General features: G+C 38.5%; 1 protein-coding gene across 2 annotated transcripts in view; it reads right to left on the reverse strand.

The window, feature by feature from the left end:
* LOC131144716 (urease) overlaps nucleotides 1-21,959 on the reverse strand; it is a 125,170-nt gene that overhangs the window by 66,569 nt on the left and 36,642 nt on the right. For both annotated transcript variants that reach the window (XM_058093551.1, XM_058093550.1), the window contains exons 11-13: nucleotides 19,081-19,220; nucleotides 17,780-17,917; nucleotides 17,610-17,701 (exon numbers count right to left, since the gene is read on the reverse strand). In XM_058093551.1, coding sequence (XP_057949534.1) covers nucleotides 17,610-17,701; nucleotides 17,780-17,917; nucleotides 19,081-19,220 — 370 coding nt within the window. The remainder of the gene's footprint in view (nucleotides 1-17,609; nucleotides 17,702-17,779; nucleotides 17,918-19,080; nucleotides 19,221-21,959) is intronic.

The following is a 21,959-nucleotide window of genomic DNA, read 5'->3' on the forward strand; positions in this document are numbered from 1 at the left end:
GTTAAATTGAACCTAAATATAGTTGACTTGTAGAGGAAAGCACTCCAATTTGATTTATTTAGAGATATGTATGCTAGCCCAAATTGCTTAATGTTACTTTGATGATGTGTAACATTATAAGTTGAACCTTTGGTGAGGTAATCTTTTAACATTTACCTGAGATTTGGATGGAATGGATTTAATGGAAATTTAAAGAACCTTAATTAAGAAATCCTATGACGGACCTCAAGGTGGTGACTTGTGCATACCTTCAAGGATCTCGAAGTGAGGACAATCTTCGTCTTGTGCGGGATTTACCCAATATCTAATGAAGGATAAAACTACATCAAAGCACATTTAAATGACAAAATTCATCCTACAATGGACCTCAAGGTGATGTTTGTGCATACCTTTGAGGATCTCAAGTTGGGAGTAATCGTAGTCTTGTGCGGGTTTATCTAATATGTTAAGATCCATAAAAGCCAAAATGAAAGAATTCAAGTCTTGATAGGTGGTATTCAAATGTAACCATAAGCTAATTAGGTCATTCGTAAAACGAGCGTATAGGGGTGCTAGTACCTTCATATAACCACACTCACAAACTTGACTCTGGTATGCAGACCATTGACTATCGATTCTTTGGACCCTTGGAGTAGCTAGTGGACCATAAAATTGATAGTAACTAATTAGGTGTCCTAATCTCACCTCTGACCACATAGGATAGTGACGACTCAGTTGACATATTTTTGACCCATATCTCATTCCCAAATACCAAAAATTCAAAAATTCGAGTTCATCATTTGTGTTGAGGCAGTTCGAAGATTCACCCTGGTAGGGGTGAGCCTTTGGGACATGTTGACAAAGGCACTAACTTCTTGATGGTTAAATACAAAATCGATGTTAATGTTTCATGTTTCAATAATCCAAATTTAAAAGGAAGGTCGCTAGTTTTATTAATTAGGTAGAGACAGCAGGAACCATATCACATGGCTCTACCAATTTGCTTACTGTTTATGCAACTTCGCCGCCCTCCCTCTCAGGAAAAAATGCATCTTCAAAGTGTGTGCTTGCATCCCCATCCTCCCCCACTCACCCACTGCCTACTTTCTTGTATATCTGCTTTTTTTTTTTTTTTTTAATTGATGGATGATGATGTTGATCATAATGTGAATTTAGTTCCAAATTAGTCTATTTGTAGTTGTTTGATTGCTTTTTTAATTGTGATTAAACTCATTTGAGTGTGCTAAATTAGTGCATATTCTTTTACAATAATGGCTTAGAAGTTCCTCATCCTCTATTTCTATCACCAGCAAATTTGCAACTTTCATTGGATGATAATGCCCCCTCTTCGGGCTTATGTTACTAAATTACTGAAATTGAGTGAGGGAGGGGAAACTCCAGTTTCCAATGCAACTATTGCCAGCAATCTTACAAAGGCTTATATCCTAGAGTAAAAGCTCATTTATCGAAAATTCTAGGGGTTGGAATGAAGGCATGCCACAAGATGTCTACGAAGTATTTTGTGAAAATGTAGAGATTGGAAATGAAGTAAAAAAAATAGGAAAAAGTCTAAGTAAGTGTCATTGCATTGTCCAGCTCCACCATCACTCTTCCAAGCTAATACCTCATACTCATCTTTGTTTAATAGGAAAAAATTGTCTGGAAATTATCCATTAGAAAAGGCATTTCAAATGGAGGCGAAGGGCCATTTGAAATGCTCGGTTGCAAGGATGTTTTATTTGAGTGGTCTATCCTTCCACATTGCTAGAAATCCATATTAAGTGGAGGCATTTTCTTATACTTGCCAACAATCCTACAATTGGTTTTGTTCTTCTAGGGTATAATATCTTGAGAACAACTCTTTCACAAAAGAGAAGGCACACATTGAAAGGAAGTTGCAACCAATAAGGGAAACTTGGAAAAAAAAAATGGTGGGCAGTGTTTGATGGGTGGAATGATCCACGAAAAGGTTGTTGATTAATTTTATGACTATATCAGGAGGGGATCCAATTTTCTTTAAGCATGTTGATGGAACTAAATGATACAAGGGTAACCATTACATTGCCCAGTTATTGTTGGATGTAATTAGAGATGTTGGAAAAATGTGGTCCAAATTATCAATGATAATGCACTTGTGATGAAGGTTGTGGGATCAATTGTGGGGTCTCATTATCCATATATTTTTTGGACTCCATGTGTGGCACACACTTCATCCTGCTGTGAAGAATAAATGTGCAGCAAAAAATACCAAGAAAAATAAAATTTCTTATTGGGAGTGTGGTTAGATCACTGATATGGCAGATGATGCTTCATTCATTCGCACTTTCATCACAAATCCCTCCATGAGATTATCATTTTTTATTGAGTATGTTCCACTCAAATTGCTCACTATAGTTGATACTTGGTAGTAGTTATGTTTAAAGGATGAAGTTGATAAAGAAAAAACTTGAAACCATGGTCATTAGTGATGAGTGGACTTCTTATAAAGAAGATGATATTGGGAAAGCTATGCATGCAAAGGAAATCATTTTAAATGATGTTTAGTGAGGAAAAGTTTCTTACATTTTATTTTTCACCAATCCTATCTATGATATGCTTCAAGCAGCTGATACTGATAAACGTATTTGGCATTTGGTATATGAATTGTGGGGTACCATGACATAAAAGTAAGGAAAGCAATATATTGGCAAGATAACTTGGTAGTAGGGAATTCATCATCCTTTTATGAGGTATTGTATAACATATAAGTTGCTCAATGGACAAAAAAATTGTACATCACTTCATTGCTTGGCTCACTCTTTGGATTTGGGGTAATCTTTTTATTCTTTTTGATAACCTTTAAAGTTTTGAGTTTCATAAATTATATGATTATTACTCCCATTTCTAACAAACTTATGTAAATTTTCAAAGGTTTTGGCTTACATATGGGGTACAAATCATGTTGTTTCACATGTTGGTGAATGACAGCCAGCAGTGTGAACGATGGCCATGGTTGGTGAAGGACGGCCACCTACCATGGTAGGTCAGTCACCGCCACTTACCATGGTGGGTGAGCCACCACCACCTACCATGAGATCTTGCCACAAGCCAGAGGCTATAATTGAGACCCCCTGATGAGTGCATAAAAGTGCACTCGGAACATTACTTTTTCTTATTTATTTGCTAATTTATAAGGACAATTTGAATATGTTAGTGGTAAGTTTCTGACTTGATCTTCATTTTATAAAGTTTTTAATTCTAATTAATTTTCAATGATTTTTATCATAGGAATGAAGTTAAAAATATTTGGAAGTCAACCTTTAGAATAAATGAAGAAGATCGGCCACCTAGACTAGAGGAAAGAATATTGGATATGATAGAATCCCATTTTGGAAGAGTCTTTGTGCACCATTTCGTATTTTCATCATTATTATCTCACCCACTATCGGTTTTGGGCGATTCAAGTTGCGTTGAAAACCTTACATAATGGGTTACAATTTATCCTGAAATAGCCTTTTGCTAATTAGGACTTTTACTAGGTCAAAAATGGGTCGCAATCCGAGCCCAAAATCCTGAAGTTATTTATTCCGAATTTCTTTTATTATTCCATTTTTAGGGTTTTGTAGGGAGAACTATATAAACAAAAACTCTTATTTTGAGTGGCCATCTTGGTTTTGTGAAGGTTTTCTTCAGAGTTTGTTTTTAATCCATATTGTTGGTCTTCAATGCTTTTATATTTTCTATTTATTGTTCATCAATTATTATTTGTTTTATTTCGCGCTCGAATATTCATATATATGAATCTCTTCATGGATTCAGTCATGCTTTTTCCATAGAATTGTAAGGATCCATGAATATGTTCAAGACAAACTATTAATTTTGTTAAATTACTCCTCTGTTGCGATATTGTCTCCGGATATATTGTCGTCGTTAGATTTTGTTAACAAAGTTAATAGCTTTTGAGTTTTTAACGAGATGAATAATATTTAGAAAATTTACTTTTGAATTTATCAAAGAATTGTAATTCTATATCTTCTAATTGGGAATTTGGAATGTGAAATCTCCAGTTGAGAAAACCAATGAATTAAAAATAGATTGATTATCTGATTTGTGAGAGGGATTCCAGATGCCTTGGTTCTTGCAAACTTGATTTTTCATCCACAAAAATAATCTTTTTTTTAAGTCTTTCTAAAAAGAAGTCAGCTGTTTTTCTTTAAAAATCATTTACTATTCTTTTTATTTTTATTTTCCCATTTGTGTTCCTTTTTCCTTCTCCTTGTGGAATCGACACCCCAAAGTTGTGCTACAACTACCGCATTATTCTTTGGGCGTAATCACCCCCCACTGAAGCTAAACTACACACATCTCAACTGCAAGTTGTGTCCTCTTCTGTTTTTCCATATTTTATTCTCTGTGTACATGTTAAATAGGGACCCAAGTATGTAAAGAATACAAAATTGAATATACAATTGATTCATTCTCATTCTCTACATGGTATCAAAGCTTGGGTTACTCTAAAACCCTAAGCAATCCATGGCTACCCAAAAAGGAGACAGCCATGAGTCCAGCCAGTTAGCAAACCAAGAAGGAGAGTCAGAGATAACCTCCTCCATGGGCTCAGCCGACGTATTCGAGAATTCTCCACTCCATCTTACTGTTGAAAAATTCAATTAAAAATTACAAAGAATGGGCCCGGTCAATTAAGCTCATTATCGACGGTAAAGGAAAGCTCGACTTTCTTATCGGCAAGACTCGGCGACCACCTCCTATCGATGTAGTAGCATCCCAGAAATGGCGGTCTAAGAACTCCTTGATAACGTCATGCTTGATAAACTCTATGAAGCCAGCCATTGGCAAAATGTACGTGTTTCTCCCGACGGCAAAGGACGTGTGGGATGCAGTGCGTGAGAGATACTCCGATGCTGAAAATGCTTCCCAGATTTTCGACTGGAAACCACGGCAAGGCAACAAAAATCGAGGCAACCAAGCCACGATTGATACTCAAGCTGAGAGACCTCAAGGGGAGAAAAGCAGTAATAGTTCCATTTCAAGTGGTGCATTTAACTCTGAGCAATTGGAAAACCTCTACAAGATGTTCTCTACCTTTCAGACTTCAGGTCAATCTTCCACAAATATTTCTTTGGGTTCTTTAGCCCAAAGAGGTAATTTTTTGCAAGCCTTGAGTATAACCTCTAGATCCAAAACTCCTTGGATTATTGATTCAGGTGCCTCTGGCCACATGACTGATGCCTATCATCTTTTCTCATCAAATTCACCCTGTGCTGGAAATTTGAAAGTTAAAATTGCAGATGGATCACTCTCGTCTGTCGCAGGCAAAGGAAATATCCGACTCTCTTAACTCCATCACACTGGAGTCCGTTCTTCATGTTCCTAATTTATCCTGCAACTTACTATCCATTAGCCAATTAACTAAGAATTCCAATTGTTCTGCTAAATTTCTTCCCTCTCATTGTGTTTTTCAAGACCTATCATCGGGGAAGACGATTGGCATGCTAAGGAGTGTGAGGGACTCTACTACTTTGAGGAGGCTAATGTGAGTGAACAACGTTAAATTGCTATCTGTGATTCTACGTATGTTCCTAAGGGTAGTGATATTTTGTTATGGCATTTTAGAATGGGTCATCCCAATTTCCAGTATTTAAGACAATTATTCCTTTCCATTTGTTCGAATGAAACATCATTTGATTTTCAATGTGAGATTTGTGAAATTGCAAAACACCAACGTACTTCTTTCCCAAAGTCCAAATACAAACCAACCTCACCGTTTACTATGATTCACAATGATGTATGGGGCCCTTCTAGCACTCTCAATCGTACCCACACAAAATGGTTTCTTACTTTTATTGATGACCACACTCGTATTTGTTCGGTATACTTGTTGAAAGGCAAAACTGAAGTGCGTTCTGTGCTTATCAATTTTCATTCCATGATTCAAACACAATTTTACAAGAAAATTCAAATTATGCGTACGGATAATGGCATAAAATATTTTAATTGTATTCTGGGAAATTATATTCAAGAACATGGAATAATTCATCAAAGTTCTTGTGTCCACACCCCCCCAACAAAATGGGGATGCCGAATAAAAAACAAACATATCCTTGAAGTAGCTCATGCATTGCTGTTTACTACCAATATGCCAAAAATGTTTTGGGGTGATGCCATTCTCACAGCTACATATCTCATTAATAGAATGCCTAGTCAAGTTCTCTCTTTTGCCTCACCTCTTCAAAAATTCCAAGCATTTTTTCCAAACCCTCGTCTTAGCTCAAATCTCTCTCTCAAAGTGTTTGAATCATCGACATAAACTGGATCCACGCATCCTCAAGTGTGTCTTTCTTGGCTATTCTCCTACCCAAAAAGGGTACAAATGTTATAATCCTCAAACAAAAAATGGTATTTGTTAGTCTTGATGTTACTTTCTTTGAAACTACTCCTTACTTCCAAAAGCCCTCACTTCAGGCGGAGACTTTTGAGTAGTAAAGAAGCTCAAGTTTTGGACTTCAATATCTTTATTACTGAACCTGAGCATGTCCCAAACATTGAACCTGTCCCAAACACTGAACCTGTCTTGAAAAGTGCTTCTAATTTGCCAAATACAGAAGAAAACTTGAATTCAGGGGGAGATGCAGGAAAATAATATAACAAGGAGAACCTTGTCTACTCAAGAAAGCCAAAATTAAAGGACACGGAGAATCTCATACTCGAGGCACCAAAAGAGTCGGAACTGGTGATAGATCCAAGCAACCATAAGTCTTCATCCACTCCTGATCAGGTAATGTCATCAAGTAATCTTGAGTCCTCCTTTGATAAACCTACACAGGCTGATCTCAATTTACCCACCGCTCTAAGAAAACAAACTCGGTCAGGTACTCTCCATCCCATTTCCAAATTCATGTTTTACAATACTTTGTCTATAGGGTGTCGTACTTTTACCTTTAATCTTGACAAAATAAAACTTCCAAAGAATATTCAGGAAGCCCTTGAGATCCCTGAATGGAGAGAGGCAGTTATGGAGGAAATGTGGGCCTTGGAAAAAAAAAAAATGGAACGTGGAATGTGATCAAGGTCTTAAATTTCGATTTCGACTCAAATTTCGGAGCTCCAAAAGTACGACAATTTCGACGGAAATTTCGATTTTGATGTCGATTCGAAAAAATAATGGAAACTAGTAGTAAAGCATGGAATTCTTTGTGAAACTTTAGAAATGGTTAACAAACATAAAAATATAAGTTTTAAGACTAATATATTACAAATTAAATACATCTATGTTTTGTATGAGGTAAAAAAGTTGTAAAATAGTATGTATATCAAACATGTAAGATAACGTACATTAAACATATTCAGTTAATGCAAATGAAATTCATAAATCATTTAAATGTTATTTATTATACAAATATTGATAATTTAGACATGAATGGTTAAATAAAATATTACTATAAGTTTATTTTTTCATATAATTTCAAAAGCACTTGTGATAACCTTTTGTTTCAATAAAATAAATTAAAAGAGAAATTTCACTTCACTCTCGAAGTTTCGATAAATTTCGACAAATTTCGCTACAATTTCGAGGTTTCAATAAATTTCGGATGATTCGTTGAGATTTCAACAAAAATTATGCAAGACGGAAATCGACTGCCATTTCAATTTTGAAGGTGATGGAAATTGGAATTTTTTACGGAAATTTCAACAGTTTCGTGGAAATTTAAGACCATGGATGTGATGAATCTACCAAGAGAGAAGAAGCCATGGGCTGCAAATGGGTGTTCACTATGAAATACAAAGCTGATGGGACGGTGGAACGGAACAAAGCTCACCTTTGTTGCAGAAGGGTTTACTCAAACCTATGGCATTGACTACACACAAACTTTTGCACCCGTGGCAAAACTAAATACCGTCCAAGTTATTCTAGCCTTAGCAGCCAACCTAGATTGGCCACTCCAGCAACTTGACATCAAGAATGCTTTTTTGAATTGCAAACTAGATGAAGAAGTCTTCATGACAATACCACCAGGCTTTTGTAAAAGGGGTGAAGAAAACAAAGTATGCAAACTCAAAAAGTCCCTGTATGGACTCAAACAATCTCCAAGAACCTGGTTCGATAGATTTACAAAGGTGATTAGGAGACAAGGATATCGGCAAGTACAATCAGACCATACTTTGTTCTTCCGGCAATCTAAAGAGGGGAAGAATACAATTCTGATTATATATGTCGATAACATCATCCTAACTAGAGACAACATAGCAGAGATGGACAAGTTGAAGAAAGTCTTGGCCACTGAGTTTGAAGTAAAATATTTGGGACAAATGCGGTATTCTTTGGGGATGGAAGTTGCTAGATCAAAGAAGAAGGGAATTAGTGTTTCTCAAAGGAGGTATGTCCTAGACCTCCTAACTGAAACCAGCATGCTAGGGTGCAAACCAAGCAATACCCCCATTGAAGCAGGAAAAAGAAGAGAAGACACCGAAAAACCTGTTGAACGAGAAAGGTATCAGAGATTAGTGGGCGGCAAACTAATTTACTTATCACACACTAGACCCGACATCGCATTTGCAATAAGTGTGGTGAGTCAACACATGCATTCACCAAGGGAAAGTCACCTAGAAGTAGTGTACAGGATTCTTAGATATCTCAAGGGATCTCTGGGCAAAGTACTATTCTTCAAAAAATGTGAAAGCAAAGAAATAGAAGTCTTCACAGATGCTGATTAGGTAGGATCAGCAAAAGATAGAAGGTCCACTTCCAGGTACTGCACCTTTGTATGGGAAAACATGGTGACTTGGGGAAGCAAAAAACAGAACCTTGTGGCCAGAAGTAGTGCTGAAGCAAAGTTAAGCAGTGGCGCAAGGGATATGTGAAGGAATGTGGTTACGAAAACTCTTGGAGGAGTTGCATGTCATGGTAAAGTTGCCGATCAAACTCTACCGTGATAACAAAGCAGCCATTAACATCTCTCTCAATCCAATCTAGCATGACAGAACCAAACATGTAGAAGTGGACAGACACTATCAAGGAAAAGGTTGAAGAAGGAACCATTTGCATGACTTATGTTCCTACCAAAGAACAAACAGCCAACATCTTCACCAAAGGACTACCTTGACAAAGTTTTGATGATTTCACATACAAGTTGGATATGGTCAATGTTTATGATCCAACTTGATGGGGAGCGTGGAATGACGGCCAACACTGTGAACGACAACCATGGTTGGTGAATGACGGCCAACAATGTGAACGACGACCACGGATGGTGAACGACGGTCACCTACCATGGTAGGTGAGCCACCGCCACCTACCACAGTGGGTGAGCCACCACCACCTACCATGAGATCTTGCCACAAGCTAGAGGCTATAAATTGACACAGCCCAGCGAAGCTAAACTACACACATCTCAATTGCAAGTTGAGTCCTCTTCTGTTTTTCCATATTTTATTCTCTATGTACAAGTTAAATAGGGACCCGAGTATGTAAAGAATACACAATTGAATATACAATTGATTCATTCTCATTCTCATTCTCTACACATCCTCTTGTTGAGAGAGGAATTGGAGTATCCATCCATTTATCCACTTATTGAATAGGAACAAGATGGAGGCAAAACATGCTGAAGATTTGGTAAAGGTGCATACTAATCTTCGGATTTTATTAAGCAAAACTGAAGAATACAAGAAAGGACCAAACAAGTTGTGGGACATAGGAGGAAGTACTTGGGATGACACATTTAGAGGTGCTAAGGTGCTTAAGATGGTGATTGAAAAAAATGATGGTGCTTAGTCAATGGATGTCTTAAAAAGGAGGGAAATGTAATTTTTCTTAGTTCACAAGATGGCTAATGGTAGGAGGAAAGGAAATATCAAGGAGCTGAATCAGCTAATCTTAGACTCTGGCCAAGTGGTGAGGGGTGAATCCCATATCGGAGTTGAGATTACTAATTTCTATAAAATTCCATCTTCTAAGGAGCCCCCAAACAAGTTGATGGTGGAAGGCTTGGACTAGAGTCCCATCCACAAGAGTTCTGCTTGGTTACTAGAAAGCCCTTTAGAAGTTTAAGAAATTAGAAAATCAATATTTGACATGGGTAGAGACAAGGCCCCTAACCCGAATGGTTTATTGATGGTATTGCTTCAGAATAATTGGGAAGTGTTGAAAGTTGTTATTCGAAAAAAATTTTATGAATTTCATTGCAAGAATGTGGTCAATACTAGCGTGAATTCCACTTTTAACACCCTAATTCCCAAAAAGGAAAGCACTAGAAGAATCAAGGACTCTGGACATAGTTACTATCTTGTATAAAATCTTGCCTAAATTTATTGCCAATAGATTTAGAATAGTCTTGGGGGACACCATCACCATGGCATAGTCCACATATATAAATGATAGACAAATCATAGACATTGTGCTAGTGACTAATGTACTAGTAGAAGATGTGAGAAGGAGGGGTAAGAAGGGGCTTCTATTTGAAGTGAACATCAAGAAATCTTATGATAGGATCAACTCAGACATTTAGATAAGGTGTTGGATAAAAAGGCTTTGGGGCCCACAAATAAAGTGGATCAAGGGATGCCTTAATTCGACCAATCTATTTGTTATTGTCAATGGTACATGTAGAGAATGGTTTAGGGATACGGGTCTTAGACAAGTGGATCCACTCTCTCCGCTCCTAATCACCCTAATTGTTGACACCAATAGTAGAACACTTCTCTGTGCTCAGGGTAGGGGAGTGATAAAAGGTTTGCATGTGGAGAAGAAGGAAGTTGATATTCATACCCCCAGTTTGTTAATGAAACATTGCTTCTTCTCATAAGTTTGCAAAATTCCAAAAAGTCATTTCGTTACTCAAAAATTTTTAGCAGATCTTGGGCTTAACAATTAATGTCCACAAGTGGCATAGCAAACATCAAAATAGGAGAGAGAGCTCTTTAGAATTTCATTTGGCTAGCAGATTGCTACACTCCGTTAAGTGGCCCTTACCGTATCTCAACCTCCCTCTGAAAGGGGAGACAAACTATAAAGCCTTTTGGGATCCTATGCTCGAAAAAGGTGACTAGGAGATTGGAGGGTTTGAATAGGCCATATTTCTCTCTTGGGGGCTGAGCCACTCTAATTACTGACTCACTCTCTAACATCTCTATTTATTACCTCCCCTTGTTTAGGTCCCTCAAAAGTAGTTGAATTGCTATAGGCTGCTTCATGATTGAATTTAGTCGAGTTTTGGGGAGCGTAGGAGAGAGCATCTAGTTAGCTAGGATGCAGTTAGTAGTCCTAAGCTTAAGAGGGGCGGGTTTGGGCATTGAGAATCTAGCATCCTAAAATATCTCCCTTAGAGGCAACTGGCTTTGGAGGTTCCCTCTAGAAGTTGACTCCCTATGGCATAACGTGATTAAGAGGTGGGAGACAAAAGGCAGTGGCATCATCCCTCACACTTGTCCCTGGAAACTTGTGTCCTGGGTAGCTTGTTAGTTCTTTCCTCTTATTACCTTCAAAGTAGGTTATGGCAAAAAAGGAGGATGTGTGGGTGGGGGAGTATTTGTTGGAATTGAAAGTTCCTCACTTGTTTAAGCTTTCATTGCTACATAACACTCCCATCATTTTCTTCATTTCTTCGAAGAAGGGCTCTTCTTGGGATTTCCATTTCATTAGGAATCTCAAAAGAGTAGAGTCGAAGAGCTCACTTGTTTGGACCATGATCCTAGAAAGGATTAACAAGGATGATTGCAGGAGCTTTGGAATGCCCTTCTTTCATTTGCAGGGGAAGAGTGGGTAGCTCGGAGAAAGGTTGGAGAGTTTTTATTGGTTAACTTCAGGGGATTTGGAAACAATGAAAGAGCTCTATGGTTTGCAGCTGTCTTCGCCATATTGGGCCCAGTGGATTGGATAGATGCTAGGATTTTTAAAGGTCGCTCAACCAGCTAATGGTTACCATGAGATAAAGCGACTTCCCTTGATTACCTTTGGGTGCACTCTTTTGGAATTTTTGGGAATTACCACTGTCTAGCCTCATGAGAGATTGGAGGGCAGTGCCCTTGTAATTGATATTCATATTGTTTCTTCTGCTCTTTTGGTGTATTATAGCTTTTTTGTATCTTTTATTATCTAGGGAGGACTCCATGTCTATCATGTACTTTGTTTCTTGGATTTAATAAAAGGACTTATACCACCTTACAGCAACTTGGGAAGAAATACAATGAACTTGCACTATAAAAAATGAAAATATTGCATACAAATGCTACATTATAACAGCTTCTTTTTCTCCTCCATGCAGAAGTCGCTTCATATGCATGGTTTGAAGGAACTTTTAAATGGAAACATAGGGATATATATTATAAGTAAGAGAACATGTACAAAAAGTTTAGAAAAGTAAAGAAGAATACTGCATGCACAAATAGTAAAAGCTCAAGAAAACGTCTAACCACTTTGTTATCACAACATGCACGCTGCTATACTACAAAAGCCCCCATATGTTAATCTTAAGGTCTCCCTTCAATTCATATGTTCTAGAACACTCTCCAAAACGCCCCAAAAAAATTTATAAATATACAGACAGACGACAAATGCAACAGCTTTCGCAATGCTTTTGTAGAATACTCTCTCTTATAATATTAAATAATCTCCCCCCCCCCCCCCCCTCATAGAAAAATAATTTAATTAAGTATAGGAGAAAAATACACAAAGAGGAGGATAAGAAATCCTCAAAATGAAAAATTAAAAGTATAAACAAAACAATAAAGCCTTCCAATCCCATTGGATAACCTCAAAAGAGGTACCATTAAAACAGCCTGCACTAAAAGCCCAAAGAGATGCCAAATAATAAATCCTATGCCAAGGCAATTAATGTCAAATAACATTCTTCTACATAGAAGCAACACTTGACAGAAAAAGGATATAGCCTTTAATTCTAAAAGTGGATTTGATCTGATGATCCCCACAAATTATTGTGCCTCGATGAATAGGCCATACACGCACGTAATTGCAAGACATCTCAAAATAATAAAAATAACATTGCACCATTTGAAGTTGGGCTATATCAGAACTAGTGTTTTAAAGCTCAGCTCAACCATCTCAGAGAAGCAACAAAGAAAGGTTCATTCGGTTGAACTAGTGAATCAACCTAATTCAAAGTTCAAACCTCCCAAGCCCAAATTACAAAATTTTTGCCAAGTAATCCGAGTCAACTTGACCAAAACTACCAGGTCCTGCCAAATTCATCTAGCTAGACTCCAAGTTACAAAAATTGAGTTAAGATAGGTGATTGGGACCAACCAAGAGACAAGGTCCAGTTGAACCTGGTTTGATCAGCCATGCCAGGTGTCATGGTCCAATTATTTTTACACCCTTGTGAAGGGTTGTGCGATGCTAGCTAAAGCACTCTTACTTAACTAGCCAATCTATCGTTTACCAACATTCATCCATGAAGCACTTTCATTAGCATTCATTCAAATAGCAGCGGAAACAGTAGGCATTCATGAAAGAGGTGGCAAGCAAGCAGTAAACATTGAATCTACGAAATTCATTAACAACACCTCCATTGACATCGTGTGTTTAGTGAGGGAGGCAAGTAAGCTAAACACGTTTAGTGAGTTTTACAATGACTGATGAACACTCACCCTCCCCTAAAGAGTTTTCTAGGTCATTCCCACTCTAGCACTAGGAAACATCAAAGTGACACCAAGGAGTCATACTGCCTTATTTGGCATACAAAGACACTACAAGCAAAAAATAACCCTACACTAGGCCATTCACGTCTGTCAGGTTGCACTGTCTTCAACTCTGCTGTGTTGGACTAACTTCTGCTCAGGTCATTGGTGTCGGCGTTGAACGGCTTGAGGCAGCTGACATGAAACTGCAGTCTTCTCTCCTGATCTGCCCACTTCTTCATCGGCTTAGAAGCTTTCTCCAAATAGGCTCGGGCAAAATCTGCATTCTGTCTCCATTCTCTGGTAAAGATGTTCGCCTTGGGACTCTTTCGTTTGTACGGCTCGCCCACTGTGTGAGGTAAAAACAGCAGCTAGCCTGTAACAAGCTCAAAAGTGCTCTTGTTGGTTGTTGAGCTCCTTTGGGCATTGCCACAGAATGGAGCCACATCAAGTAGTTGCACGCCATTCTTCTGGTTGTCATTGACAAAATGGCACCAGTACTCTTTCAATAGCTCTTTGAATCTCTTCATCTGTCCATTTGTCTATCAGTGAGAACTCGAAGAGATGTCAAGGTGTGACTTGAATATCCTGAAAAATTCTGTCAAGAAGTTGTCAATGAGCATTAAGTCTCAGGCACAAACAATAACTTGGGGAACACCACAATGTTTCACAACAGTTACAAGGAACAATTGTGTCGTCTCACCTACCAAACAGTACTTTGGTGCAGCCCAGAAAGTATCATACTTCTTCTGCTCCCCCTTGTCTTGTTGGCAAGTGAGACAAGTTTTGGTATCATCAACCACATCATCCCGCGTGTGCGGCCAACAATACCTCCCCAGTAGTCCTGTCATTGGAGTCATTCTCCGCGAATACCCTTCAACGAACTTCCTGCAATATATTGTAAGACCAAGAAAGGAACGCAACTCCTTCACTGTCTAGGGATCTTCTGTTCTTGAATCATCCTTATCTTCTCCATACCCCTCCGGATATGACCTTGTTCAACCACATGACCAAGGAATTTGTTGTTCCGCTGAGCGAAAGAGCACTTCTCTTTCTTTCTTCATATACAGATTGTTTCCCCTTGGCCTGTCGAACACCTTTCGTTGATGCTTTTCATGTTTCTTTTGAAACAACACCGATGCTCCCAACGGTGCTTTGGAAGGGCGAACAAATCCGGTTTCCAATTCATCAAGTTGTTTCCCCAACTCTACTGTCTCTCAAGGCGTCATCCGACATGGCCCTTTAGCAGGTGGTTTCACTCATGATAACAACTCGATCTCATGCTCCATAGTCCGTCGTGAAGGCAAATTGTGGGGCAGCTTATCCAGCAACACCTCCTTATCCTCATCCAATACCGCTTGGATGGTCGTAGGCTCCAGCTCTTGGCCTACTTCTTTGTCTACCACCATCGTGACTAGACGTGTTTGCTCACCCTGACCCAATCCCTCATTGAGTTGTATGGCAGAAAGGAACTTCCCGTCGTCTCCTTTCGTTGCAACAACTTGCACAATGCACGAGTGATCTCCCATCAGACACAGAGAACCAGCCGAAGGCATCAGCACTACCCTCGTCCCCTTTAGGAACTCCATTCCTAGAATGACTGGAAAGTCATCCAATGGCACCACTATGAAATTTGCATGACCTTCCCACTATCCAAGCTTCACAGTCACTTGCTTGGCTACTCCCAGAGTAGGTTGGGTTACAGAATTAACTGCTTTCATGCGTCATGTATCCTTCTCTAAGGATAAGTTGAGTCTCCATGCTTCCAATTGCGAAACAAAATTGTGAGTAGCCCTCGTATCCACCATAGCGCGGGTACTCTTCCCATTTATCCTCAAGTCCACAAACATTAACCCTTTTGCTCGTATAACTTCCAGTGCTTTTGCCTGCTTTACCAATGCGCTCACCAACCGCACTGAACCCACCCTCCGGGCATCATGCTTTCCCCCCTCACTTTCCACCACTTGTCCCGAAGTGGAAGCTTGTAAGGCATTGAGTAATCCCTTGTATTGACACTCACTCACTCTGTGAGATCCACCACACAAGTAGCACGAAATATTACTCTTCCCCTTTCCATTGGGTGTGTTGAACCCTTGAGACGATGAAACTTCCTTTGAGGTTAATGATTTAGAGTCGGCTCCCCCACTCTTGGGTTTGTCTTTCTTGAAAGACTTTCCATTGTTTCCCTCTCCGCCAAACCGTTTGGACGAAGTGGTATCATCACCAGCATAATCAATCAAACGTTCTACAACAGCTTGTGCAGCTGACAAGTCTTGAACCCTTTGCCTATGAAGTTCAGTTCTTGCCCATGGTTTCATCCCTTCTAGAAAATAGAACAACTTTTCATTCTCTGACATATCCTTGATATCCAACATTAAAGCAGAAAATTATTTCACATATTCCCCGATTGACCCCATATACTTGAGATCCCTCAGTTTTCTCCTTACATTATACTCAACATTCTCAGGAAAGAATTGGGCCTTGAGCTCTCTCTTCAAGTCTTCCCAACTATCGATTACACAGCTTCCATTTTCAATATCTTTGTACTTGGTACGCCACCACAGTTTGGCACCACCAACCAAGTACATGGTCGTAATATCCACCTTTGCCTGTTCTAAGGCCATCCTCACAGCGCGAAAGTACTACTCCACAACAAACAAGAAGTTCTCTAACTCCTTGGCATCTCGGGCACCCCCATACGTCCTGGGTTCTGGTACCTTGGTCTTGTTAACTCCCGAAGTGTTGGAGTTCCCCATAGCAAGAACCATCAAATTCACCTTTGCATCCACATAAGCCATCTGCGACTGCAAAGTTTCAACTGTATGACAAAAGTCCTCTGACATGTCGCCTATCAAACCTACTTGATGTTTTTGTGATCTCATCATTTCATCAACAAGTTCTCCCATTTAGGCCACCTCCACGGCCACAGTGTTGGTTGTTGCCTCAACCTGTGCTTCCAGCACGCTGATCCTCTCAGCATTGTTTGGTGCCATGGTCACTTACCAAAGCTTTCCAAATCCAACAACGAAGGCAATCAAATTCATGTAGCAACTCAACCTTGGGCTCTGATACCAAGTGTCACAGTCTGACTATTTTCACACCCTTGTGAAGGGCCACGTGGCGCTAGCTAAAGCACTCTTACTTAACTAGTCAGCCTATCGTTTACCAACATTCATCCACGAAGCACTTTCATTAGCATTCATTCAAATAGCAGCGGAAACAGTAAGCATTCATGAAAGCAGTGGCAAGCAAGCAGTAAACATTGAATCTACGAAATTCATTAACACCTCCTCCGTTGACATCGGGTGTTTGGTGAGGGAGGCAAGTAGACTAAACACGTTGACAATAGTTAGTGAGTTTTACAATGACTGATGAACACTCACCCTCCCCTAAAGAGCTTTCTAGGTCATTCCCACTCTAGCACTAGGAAACATCAAAGTGACCAATGATTCATACTGCCTTATTTGGCATACAAAGACACTACTAGCAGAAAATAACCCTACACTAGTATTTACATGATGGACACCCATCCCAAGTATACGAGATAAGCGGTCACAGGCAAGCATAATGCCCTGAACAAGCTTAACTCGTGACACCAGGCCATGCTTTAAAACAATAATCAAAACCTTGTTTAGGGCTGAAAATTATGTGAAGAAGAAATTCCTTGACGCATCAAGAATGAGAAATGATGACTTAGATTACCTTGCCTTTTTCTATTGAGGTTTCCAATTCTGTATCGAGTTAAAGAAGAAGCCCTAGTTTCAAGTTTCAAACTAGAGTGTTACTGGAGGTAGCATTTCTCCCTTGAAAATACCAACAGTTATTAGGAGAAATAAAGTAGAGAGAATTTTTTAGATAAGGCAATATGAACTAGATGAAATAAACAGTACTTAAAGCCTTAAGATCATGTCCTACCTACATATGCATGGAGAAATCAAACTGTAAAGTTGGGGAAGCACAGACAAGGAGGAGGAGAGAAAGGGAGATCCCGATCATACCTGTGGTAAGTATGAATTGTTCTTTCTTTGAATGAAGCAATTGTATGCTCCACAAATCCAGATTCATTCAACGTATCAGTGTGAATATTAACCTGTCAAAATTAACAGAACAAAGAATAACCAACTATTGTACTACTAGAAGAAATTTTGGGAGAAAAATAAACAGCCACCTGAATGTCATATTTTTCTGCAACAGCCAAACAATTGTCTATCGTCGCAGGAGTACTTCCCCAGTCCTCATGCAGCTTCAGTCCCATCGCTCCAGCCTGGATTATTTCATGGAGCCCATCTTGCTTTGCAGTGCTCCCCTAAAAAGAGGGAATGTCATACAGAAGAAGAAAGAGAAGGACAGCATTAGAATTCATATCATCAGCAGTGGACCCAAATTGAAGCGAGTGGAGACAGCTACCAAAAATTGAAGCTAGAAAAACAATGGGCGCTTAGTGAATTAAACAATTGCCCCCCAAAAATACGGTGATTCAACTATGCCCCCAGCCACCCACTCTAATTTCAGGGGCCATTTGGCATCACTGTAAAAAATTATGAAAATGAAACCCAGAAATAAAATCCAAAAACCAACCACCAGTTCAGTTTAATATTTCCAAAATTAAAACAAACTAAACACCCTCATTTAACTCATTATCAGTTGTATCTTTGAATCAAATAATATTAAAAAATATATTATTAAAATAATAAAATAAAAAAGAATATAAATTAGAAAATATTATAATAAAAATAGAAACTAAATATAATTATTATATTTTTTAAAATCACTTTTGAGTGCTTCAAGACACTCCTACTACACATGACAATTAAAGAAGTTTTATGAACATTTTTATTTTGATTATATTTCAAATTCACATGGTCATTTATTTTAATTTTGGTTAGAAATTATCTAGGATGAACTAATCCATAAAAGTTAATTCTAATATTGAAGTACTGTAGTTCCCACAACAATTTAAAACCATAAAATCTAGTTTTCAAAAAATGAGAACAGAAACAGAATACATAAACACACATGTTGCCATAACCTGTTTCATCACTGGACAGCAACAAAAAAAAAAAACAGAAATTATACCAAAAAAGCCCCTCAAAGTAGGGTAAATTTCTAATTCCGCATAATATAATTGTGCTTATTTCATGTTTATTTCCACATTAATGCAGACTAAACAAATACTCTATACACGAACCCTAGCTTTTGTTACACACTAATGCAAAGTGACAGGAATATTCTATACACAACCCCAAGCTTTTCTTATAAATTTAATACACATTTCTTCAGAATTTTTCTTTCCTTGTGTGCCTGTATATATTTTACCACCACTAAAAAATCTTTTAGGTTTGCCACTACATATTATATAACCATCCAGTTGTATTATATACTTGTGCCATTTCTTGAACCTGTGCCTATGCCCCTTCAGACAAGGAATACTTAAAATAAAAGGAATAACTTCACAAAAATTACGCATACTTTTCCTGTGAAACCAAAATTTAATGGCAGATCATCAGTAGCTTGCAGCATAAATTTAATTTGTGATGGTGCAGGTGTACAAGTAGTCGCACATGTCCCAGCAGCAGGCCCGGTTCCACCACCAATTAATGTTGTAATGCCTACACATTTTCATAAAGTTACCAAGGAAAAAACGTTATACGACATCTTAAAAAAATATATATATTCAATTTGGCTAATTTTTATTTTCCTCATATTTCATTAAGCCAAAAAAAAATAAAATTTCAATGCATCAACATATATTCAGTGCAAAGGAAGCTACACATGAACTTTAAACACAAATAACTTTTGGAATATATGTCAAGAAGTAAATGAAAGAAAATAAGCAACATGGGTAAAATGCCTTCCCCATGCATCATGTGGATGCAATCAAAAGAAATTCCGTACTGCTAATTGATGCAATGACCATCATGATAAAGATATTTCTTACCACTAACCAATGCACGCATCATCATGAGCTAGTTTATCTGATTCCAGATAGTGTCTTTAAGATGCAAGAATAGTTGCTGTCATGTCACTCAAATGAAGATTGAAACAAAATAAATTCAAAAAAGGTGCTAAAATTGAAACATACATCCAATGCAATTTGGGATTAATAACTATGCATGAAGAAATTCACTATTATTTGACTGTACAACAAAAACAATAACCAACTTTTAAATCCCACTACATGGGGCCAGAATAGGGGTGTACAAAAATTACCGAAAAACCGAAAACCGGACCGAAATCACAAGCAGTTTGGTTTTTCAGTATTCAGTTTCGGTTTCATAAATAGAACCGAACCGAAAAACCAAAAAACTGATTTAAATATAAATTATATAAAAAAAATTAATATAATTAATATGTATAAAGATATGATTGGTCCATTATCCTAGTTGTAGTAGGCTGCACCACACTGGATCTGCTCCCTTAATATAAGTGAAATTTTTCTAGGTTTCTTCTCAAATTCTCAATCTCAACCGAACCCCCCCCCCAGTCCCCAACACCCTGCAGCTCAGCCTCTGCGCTGCCTCCGCTGCAGCTCAGCCTCCCTCCCCACTAGGACACTCTTCAGTTCCCCCCTCTGTGGCTCTGCCTCTGCGCTGCGGCTCTGCCTCCCCACTCAGCCACTCTCCAGTCCCCACTTGCCGTGACAGCGCAACTACAATGTTAGGTTAAAATCAGTTAAAAACCGAAAAAACCATAACCGAACCGCCCAATGTTCGGTTCTCTAGGGGATAATAAGTTCAGTTTGGTTTCAGTTTCGGTTCGCCAAGATTAAAAACCACAAAATTTAGTTCAGTTTTCAGTTTGACCCATAACAAAACCCTTACGGACCGATTACACCCCTAGGCCAGAACATGAATCCTATTCTGCTGTTACGCACCATCTAGGGCAATATCCTTGAAACTTGAAGTGCTGCTAAGTACTAGTTGACTAATTCAGGTCAAGTCATAGTTTGTCTACCTTTCAGTACCCCCTTCCCACCCAATGCCACTAAAATTAACTAGCTCACTCCTCACCGCTGCATTATTTTGTTTGCAAGTACCCAAACCATCTTAACCATCCTTCCTTCATCATGTCTCGTACAAATGCTATGTGCAACTTACCATGAATGTATTCATTCCATAATTTATCTTTTATTCATCCACCTTACCTTTCTCATTTCAACAGCTTCTACTATCTTTTTTTTTTTTTTTTGAAATTTTAGCTCCTTAGTTGGCCAATCTATATCACACAGTTGGTCTTATAACCATCCTATAGAACTTTAGTTAAAAAAGCATAGATGAAATACCCCAAGGCACGCAGAACACGCTTGACATAGCATAAATTATTGGCTTCAACCACTGCTATGCCTAAATTATTGCTATGTGTTTTTTTCTTATTTTATCTTTTAATGTTATACCACTCATCAACAAAAGTTCCCTATCTATAGAAATAGATGCAGAATCACAAATTACAGTATTACATTGTTCACTCGTATTTGCCTCCTCAAAGTAGTAGAGTCCCTCACACGCCTTAGCACTACCAATTGTCTTCCCCAATGATAGGTCTTGGAAAACACGATGAGATGAAACAAATTTAGCAGAGCAATTGGAATCTTTTGTCAAGTAGCTAATGAATAACAAGTTGCACGATAGCTTAGGAACATGTAGGACAAATTTTAAAGTTATAGAATCAGATATGCAAATACTTCCTTTGCCAGCAACAGGTGATAAAGATCCATATGCAATTTTACTTTCAGATTTCCAGTATATGGTGAATAGGATGAGAACAATTAATAAGAGTCAGTCATATGATCAGATGCACTCGAGTCAATTATCCGTGGTGATTTGTAATGGGATATAGTATTTAGGGCTGACAAAAAATTACCTCGGTGAGCTAGAGAACTAGTGGAAAACTGACGTGATGCTTGAATTGAGGAAAACATTTTATATAGCGGATCCAACTACTCAGGACTGAATACACCACTTGGAGTGGTATTTTTGGTTTTTTCACCTTGTGATTTTTCAGTTGAACTATCAGTAGTAGCCTGATACCCACAATTTTTTTGATATTGTCTCGGCTTCCAATCTTCCATGAATCTCTCAACAGGTATCTTTTGAATGACCTGGCTTTCGACAATACTTGCACCATATTTTACCTTTTTGTGATCTTTGCCCAGATCCCACAGGGCCTTTTGATATAAGGGCTGAGACGTCAGGCCCATTGGGATTTAACCCATTCCCATTTGTACTCAAATTTTGGACGTACAGGTCCGGCCCGATACAATCTCCTTGGGGCCTCAGCATCACTCGTGTCTTGCTTTCCTCCCACCTTACCTCAGCGAATACTTCTCGTGTTGAAGGTAGAGGTCGTCG

The sequence above is a fragment of the Malania oleifera genome, chromosome 12 (genome assembly GCF_029873635.1).
Source record: "Malania oleifera isolate guangnan ecotype guangnan chromosome 12, ASM2987363v1, whole genome shotgun sequence".
Taxonomy (NCBI): Eukaryota; Viridiplantae; Streptophyta; class Magnoliopsida; order Santalales; family Ximeniaceae; genus Malania; species Malania oleifera.